Source organism: Scophthalmus maximus, chromosome 16, assembly GCF_022379125.1.
Source record: "Scophthalmus maximus strain ysfricsl-2021 chromosome 16, ASM2237912v1, whole genome shotgun sequence".
Classification (NCBI taxonomy): Eukaryota; Metazoa; Chordata; class Actinopteri; order Pleuronectiformes; family Scophthalmidae; genus Scophthalmus; species Scophthalmus maximus.
Window position 1 is genome coordinate 355,501 of NC_061530.1, and position 8,149 is coordinate 363,649.

The 8,149-nt window shown below is 43.3% G+C and overlaps 1 protein-coding gene across 5 annotated transcripts in view; it reads right to left on the bottom strand.

Annotated features, from left to right (window-relative positions):
- The window catches only part of LOC118287458 (dnaJ homolog subfamily C member 13), a 32,340-nt gene extending 24,630 nt beyond the window's left edge, over nt 1-7,710 (bottom strand). For 3 of the 5 annotated variants that reach the window (XM_035612676.2, XM_035612675.2, XM_035612672.2), the window contains exons 1-2: nt 7,553-7,710; nt 5,272-5,352 (exon numbers count right to left, since the gene is read on the bottom strand). In XM_035612676.2, coding sequence (XP_035468569.1) covers nt 5,272-5,339 — 68 coding nt within the window. In that variant the 5' untranslated portion in view covers nt 5,340-5,352; nt 7,553-7,710. Of the gene's footprint in view, nt 1-5,271; nt 5,353-7,078; nt 7,433-7,552 lie in introns of those variants that run through there. The other 2 variants (XM_035612673.2, XM_035612674.2) reach the window with 2 other exon arrangements.
- Nucleotides 7,711-8,149: the final 439 nt, after the last annotated feature.

An 8,149-nucleotide genomic window follows, 5' to 3' on the forward strand; every position in this document is an offset into this window, starting at 1 on the left:
TAAGCAACATACACACCAGACATTTAAGGGAATAAGCCTAAAAACAAGGTTACAGTACAACCCATGTACCATAACACATCTAATGGAAAAATATATCATACAGACATATAAAGTGTCATGTGTTGAAAAAGAGCAGAGGAATGCAAAAACCTTAAATGACACAAGAAACCCAAGATAAACCATTTGTTTAAGAAGCATGTCCTTCGAGAAATCTAATAGACTCTACAAGCTTGAGTCACAAGACTTGAATGAACGTGATCATGAGCACACAGAGAGGGGTAAAGAATGCTGCTCTAACACTAAAATTGGTCTACTGTAAAATTAACTGTTGAAGTAATGCTTCTTGTGCAAGATCAGAATGAAACTTAATATTCAGCATACAATCTGAAACATGAAGAAACACATTCACACACAAACACATCTCCTGATAAATCTTCCATTTTGACCAATTCATTTCAAATTGGACAGAAATAACATAGTAGTAAATGTGTCCAATTTACTACTAATTTTTTTACCTTTTCTGTAAATATCTGCACTGTATGAGTGAAATATTGTGAAATATCCCCACTGAAGTAATATCAGAGGTTATGAAGCAAGCTTGAAAAGAGGATATCCTCTTCTCTTTCTGTTGGCCTATTCAAGTTCTACGGGACGTGAACCCTTTCATATAGCAGATATGGAGAGAACACATGTCACACGTCTACCATTTTCTCATCTCCTGTCTATGCAATCAATGCAATTCTTCATGTGTTTTCATATCTATTGCTTTGCTCATATTTGTTCATCACTGGAGACGACTTACTCTACTGGGCTGGACATAACCTGAATTGAGCCCCTCATAAGTGACTTCAGATTAACTGTGTTGTCTCCCCCGGCCACACACACATATCAACACTGGTCGAGGAGCATGAGCAGGATGAAGCTGGCCGGTGGGGTCCAGTTACTCCAGTCAATGGGAGGCCTTAATGGGACCATTAAGAAAGCAGGTATTGGTAATGTGATCCCACTGGCTCACTGTTCAAGCTGGAGCGTGTCCATTCTGCTTGCTTTGAGGGGCAAGTCCCATCTAGTTTTAAAGGGGCCATATTATGCTCCAGGCACCTTTTCAGCCTGCCTCCACGTATATTTGGTTATCTGGGGTGTCTGCCAGCCCACGGAGAATGAAAAGAAAACAATGAGTTGTTGATTCGTGGTTTGGGTTGGCCTTGCAAATGGTCTGTAAACGAGCCATTCACAGCCCGGGCGTCGAGTGACGTAAGTTGACTCCTGCTACTGGGGCGACCACGCCCCCAACCTGAGCAGCACCTCCCCCCTTGAAGTGCGGAAAAACAGATCGCATCTACGCCATAATTTTCTCCCCGCAAGCGAACGACGACCGCGGGCATGGCCAAGCTAGACTCGCGGCCGGCCGGCGGAGCTCGCGGCTCGCGGATATCTTTAACGTTCTATCGCCCAGCCCCTTGTGCTCTGTGTGTAATTATGGAGAACGTGTTCACTGTGCCTCCTGGGTCTCTACGTCGTGTTTGTGCCTTGTCACGTGCGACTGTTGTCATGGCAGCACAACGCCGTAGTTGCGAAGCAGACCCGGGGAGGAGCGAGGCGGAGCTTTGCGGAACACGAAGGGAGGGGGGCGAGGAGTGAGCCGGAAAGCGATGGAATTGACCATAGTCTCACAGGGCAGTTTATACAGAAAGAGGAGGGTGCTTTGTGGCTTGATCCTTGAGGTGTTTTGACATGGAATGGCAAAGATATGTAGTGCACACACCTGAAAACCAATGTAACTTGTGTAAAAGGGGGCATAATATGGGCCCTTTAAGTCCATCTTGACTTGAATGTGTAATTCAACAATAATGTGAAAATTTATAATTCAGATTACATCATGGAAAATGGGTTATTCTGACATATGTTACTGACACACTATGTGGGCCTCATTCTATTTGAATACACTTCCATGTTTATATCTTTCATCACATCATAATAAGGTGAGATGAGATGAATGACTGAAGTGCTGTGTGAATATGTCTGTGTGTGTGAGACAGTCCATTAACATTTAGTCCATTTATTGTACTACCAGAATATTTGTGTACAGTGCTGTATTGTACAGACTTAGACTCAGAGTAGGGTCAAGTCAGTGTCAAAATGTTCTAATTGGTTTGATATTCAAGTGGCTGTAAGCGATAGTTTGTTGTTGATCTTTTGACTGCTCTGGCCGGGGTATGTGAGACCAACGCACTAACAACTAGGCCAAAACCGCTGAGTATGTCTTTTAACGTGTAAGGAGGTTTACTAACTGCACAGTGTTGTGAGGTCAGTCCCCACCATTTTATTTTTTTCAATTTACAGAGGCAGGGCTGAGGCCAAAAAACTATTTGGCACACACACAGAACCTATGCTAGTGGACCGTGAGGAAATGTTTGCTGAATTTTACAAAAAGTTTATTTTATTAAAATCGCTTCCTTCCCTTCAAGCCAAACACTGGACCAAATGTTACCATTGGGTGTCACATTGACTCAGCAGATGCTCCCAGTTGGAGACAGAGTGATCATGTATGAGAGTGTAGGAACTCCAGTCCACTCTGTGGAGGTAATCCAACCACAGAAGAGATAGTGACAGTACCACAATCAGCTGGGCAACTGAGGGACACAATGGGCCTCATGTAAAAACATTTTCATTTCCTTTTCCTAAATTTCTCTTTTGTATGTACGATCATGCCACGTCGGATTCAGCAAACACTTCATGAATGCCCCCCTGCCTATTTGTGCGAAGTGATCGTTCATGAAATCAGCATCAAAGAGTAAAAAGAAGAACTTTACGAGCTTGGAGATTGGATTGTGGCTTTCAGGGAATCCAGAAATGGAAGTCTATACTTTTTAGTAGCATCAGCAGTGGAATAAACTAAGTGAACGACTAAAGCAAAGCTGTGAATGCAGCTGTGGGTCACTGAAATAAAGATGAAATGGTTCAATATGACAAAGAAAATGTCTTGCCACTTTATTAATCCCAAATGGGCACTCTGAGGAGGTCAAGGATAAGTCTCACTGTTTAGGATCACAAAATATGTTCCATAACAGGTGATGTTGCACTGACATGTTTTCTGTTGGTGCTGGATCAGTGCACCTTCGCACATTGCAATACTATATAAAAAATAGCATGCTAAAAATGATTTGACGTGCCTCCTCTGGCACATTCACATCACGCACTGTGCGCTCTACCACGGCACAAGTGTTTAACTCCTCATGTCGTATGAACGCTCCCATCTCATGTTTAACGCCACAAAGATTAAGCACTACCTCAATCACCTTGAGAAAATATTAAATATTAGGCTAAAAAAAATGGCCTGCATGGGGACAATTGTTGGGTTAATCAGGACGTATGCCAACTGCATCTTTTGCTGTACAAAGGAGTTGTCCAATCACCTGTCCATGGTGCAACAACATTAGGCAGGTAGAGTTGAAACAGACTAATGCTCCATAATTATGAGGTTTCATTTATATATCTAGTTATGATTGCTACAAAGTGAAGAAACATATAATCCATTAGTGGAAAACTTGAGTGGAAAAACAGCAGACTCATTTACGTGACTCCTACAACAGGTCTCTGAAAGAAAACTCAAAACACGGGAAAAAATTGGTGAATGCAGGAATTTCTCCTAAGTCACTTGTACGAACGACAAATCTGTTCCTATAGACGGTTCTTGCATGAGGCTTGCACAACTAATCATTGCTTCAAATCTGAAATGTTGCCATACTGGGGCAGTTTTAGTTTGAGCCTTTTCTCACTGTCACTCCATGAAACACGTGAACATCCTAATAAAACAGACATGACCTGTATCTCTTCCTCCCTCTACTGAAATGTGATTTTATTAATGGTTGAGCAGTAAGTGTTGAACAGCTTGTAAGACAGTAGCGGCTCCATTTGTCCATTTAGGATTATTTATAGAGTACTTTTCGTTGCTAAAAGCAATCTCAAAGTGCTAAAATTGTAATATTGCTTATTATTAATGCAACAAGTTGGATTCAGCACTGTGATGCCATCGGCATAGGTTGCTGATTTAGGCAGAACCTGTCAAAATGAGAAATGATGGTTAAGCAAGTTAGTAAAAAATCATACCAGTTTAGGCCCAACACTGAACCGCACCAGAAATGTTCCCAAATGTAGTACAGAGGTAAGGCTAATATTACTCCTATTATTAATCCTACTCAAGATGGAATACATTATGTGAAGATGGTTTTCAACTAAAAACCCATCAGCATATAGATGTAATTTGCTTTGAGTTTAGATTACATAAGACTGTGCAGCTCTACTGAACACACTGGAAACACTCTGATCTGCGTTCAGCAGACTCACATCCTTGGCTGAGATTAGGATGTCAACACAATGGAAGCATTGAGTCGGGATAGAGTTGGAACGGTGAATTTGTGCCGAACGTCACGGTATGGACGTTACGGTTCGGTGCAGGCAATCATACGGTGAATACGCGGTACAAAAAATTATTAAACTGAGGTGCGGAGATTGATGAAGGTAATGCGGAACCGAAACTTCACACACACGAGTTCCCTTCCGGACACATTAAACTGTGAGCCCTGGCTTAAGCTGATTGGCTGAGTCGGTCACACATGACCTGGCGAGTGGAAAGCGCTGTGGGAAAACTTTGGATTCCCACTGAGCTACAGCAACAGTCAGCGAGAGGTGGATCGGAGGAGGACGGTGTGTCGACGCTATTTACATTTAACTACGTAATATGGGACAATATTAAAATGTGCTGAATGTTTAAATATAGCTATAGTGGAACAAACACTTCTAGTGCACAAGTTTAATTTTTGTATTATTATATTTATTTTGCACTTTTATAAAAAAAACAGTTTTGTAGCCGATTTTGACTTATTTGCTTACATTATATATTATTTATTTAAAAATATGACCAATGGAGGGTGTATGTTCACTGTTTTTCTGTACCAGCTCCCTCAGGGGAGACTAAATGAGGTGCAAAAAACTGTAATTCGTATAATAAATTAAAAGAAGCATGCATTTGTGGTTTCTGTTGCTTTTCTCCCCACTATACCGAACTCGTACAGAATCGTGACGTCCAAACCGTGGTGTGAATCGAACCGTGAATTACACCTTCTGTGTAAGGATGTGTCAGGATGTCAAGATTTTCTCAAACAAGGTGACAAAAAGAAGAGTGGAGTTTAATATTGTCTTGTAAACTGATACAAAGAATAGGTGAAATAGCCCTGACATCCTTTTGGAACAAAACATTTTGCAACTTACTTTCCCCTCCAGGAGTGTTTGGTGGTGTAGAAACAGGCCAGGTCTTTGTTGTCTTTGACGACATTCATCTTTTCACAGGACCTACAACACAGACAAAAAGTTAGTCTTTCTATATATTCAACCAAGAAAACCAAAATAAACATGTCAGTTCCACAGCCGAAGGGGAGAATGATCTCAGTCACCATATAACCTGCACCCAGACCTTAACAAGTCATTACTGCATCCAGTCCATCATACTGCCACACACAGACGTGATGAGGAGACTCCCAGCAGACAGAACTTACTCATTCTTCACGCTCATAAACTCAACTACGAGCCAAAGCACCAATGCAGTTGATAGCTCGTGACTTCCAATTCATCACAACCCTCTCATTTTTGATATCTCCACTCACACTTTGGGAATGACTGGAATAGAGTATGTTCAGCAAAAGCAGAGAGGAAGTAAAGATCCGACACAGGCACATAAACAACACGACAGTGGGCCAGCTGAGCATGTGTCAAGTCTGGAGCAAAGCCTGTGTGGTCTATTGATCCCCTTTAGATAGACAGCCTTGGTATCTAATATGGATGGAAGGTCATTGTAAGTTCACTTTAAGAGAGGCAGACATTCTACAACCTGGACAATAGAGTAATGCATTTTCTTGTCACTAAACCTGAGGAGCTTCATTCCTACAAGGACAAAACACAGAACCACACAAAAATGACCAGACTACAGTAGAGAAACAACTGCCTCTCCTATCCGTAGTGCAGGCATTTGCTTGTGGCTGCACTGTGACAAGGGGAACCTGTGTCAGCACTCTACCAGGATCCTGGAAAAATCCTACTCCAGTTTTCCTTCCTCTCTGTTTCAGTGCGCAGAAGAAGCAGGAAGCAGAAAGATAGGTTCACATGATAATAAACACTCACTAAAGTGTTTGGTGCAGGACGCAGATACAGACTGGTTCAACTGCCAACAACCTTTATAAATGATTGATGCCTGCGCTGAAGAAACAATGTTTTTATCAACATTGTTGTTCTTTCTTTTTCTTTTTTCAAACACACATTCATGCAGCTGAATTCTGAATCCATTACAAAACGGGTGCTGATGGAAGACACAGTAGACTGGGTCATGTGACTACCCCTCCCAGCTCGCCAACAGCACATCATTCATGGTCTGAGTTGAGGAAGAGAAAGGAAGATGACATTAAAGGAAAGATAAATGGAACGCAGCCAGGAGCAGACAGAACATTTACATAATAACTTGTTCCACACTGGTCTCACAACTTCTTATACCTTATCAAATAAAAGTTTTGATAATTGATCACATACAGGAACTTCTGGCTGTTATGTAGCCCTGCTAATAGGTCTGTATCAAACCAGTACATGGGCCCCATAGAAACACTGCACAATACTGCAGCCTCAACACTGTGCATCTCCTGCACTACCTGTTTGTTTGTAACAAAAGTAATATGTAAGTATCATTAGTACCCACTTCTCACAGCTGCTGAATCACATGTTTCCTTTACAAAAGCAAAGAGAGCAAGACAACGGTACAAGGGTTAGACCCATCATGTGCTATTACATCATTATATGGTCATATTCATTTGATTTGACATTCCAGTTAAAATGGTGTGGAATATAAAGCTGAAATCAAATGACCCTCGGTCAATTAGAAACATGTGAACCGACAGAAACAAAGGCACCAGATCAGATACAAGACAGAAGGACAAGGTACTCGTTTCTCTGCACCGAGGGCATGTTGCAGTGTCCGAGAGACAGGAACTGTTACCCCCGACAGCCCACACTGTGACATGCATGGAGGACTCACTGTAGTTACTCTACACGTGTACAGGAGGAGAGAAAAGCCTCACGTCGCTTCTTTAATCCTCTCGAGGATGTGCGGCGCCTCCCGACCTGTCAGTTCGATCCCTGACGAGCACCGTGAGCGGCACCTGGTCCAGCCCGGCAGCGGGCAGGCCTGGGCGGTCCTCCGCCGGGCTAACAACACGCACGACAGCGCCGACAGCGCTGACACCGCCGCCGCTCACCCTCGGACACACGACCGACAGCCGCAGACGTCTTCCTGTATCCGCGTCTGTCTGTCAAATGCACAAATCGGTGTCGCGCGACAGGCTACGTCGGGTTAGCGCGCAGCTAGCGGCTAACAGAGGCGGTAGCATGCCAGTCAGGCTGTGTGGACTAACTAAGCTAGTCGCGTTAGCAGCGGGGTCCATCAAGCAGACACGGTGGATGGCCGGGTGGGGGGGGGGGGGGTGCGGCAGGTGCTGACGGGGGCATTTACCTGAAAACCGCAAACGGGTGTTAATCGTGTCCGTCCCTCAGCCCACCACCCGCCTCTATGTGTGGCCGGGAGCTTCTCACTTGTCCCGCTCCGATGCCTTATTCCCCCCAACAGAGCTCAGGACGCTGCCATATTCCTCATACCGAGTGCTGCTGCGCATGCGCGCGGCCTGTCTGTCACGGGGCCGTCAGCTGATCGGTTTGTTGGTCGGTCCGGAGAAGGACTGACCCAGAGACCTGACTCCAGATCAGCGCTTCTTCTTCTCTTTCTTCGGTGTTTGAACAGATGGATAAAGACCAGGTCGACCTTGGAACAGTGGAGTCTGTCTAGAGCAGTATCAACAGTTTCCATTTGGCAGCAGTATGACGACTGGAAGGCAACACTATGTCATTTTACCCTATGTTGAGTTGTTTTTAGTTTTTACCTTATTATAATTATTTGATTCAGTTATTGTACAAATCATTTTTGCACGTAAAAATGATTTACAGAATTTCTAAACATATTATGCTTCGTTATAAATTAACCTACCTAAATGGTAAATATAAGTAAAGCTAAAACGACTTATCATCTATTAATAATAACATTTAAGTGGAAACT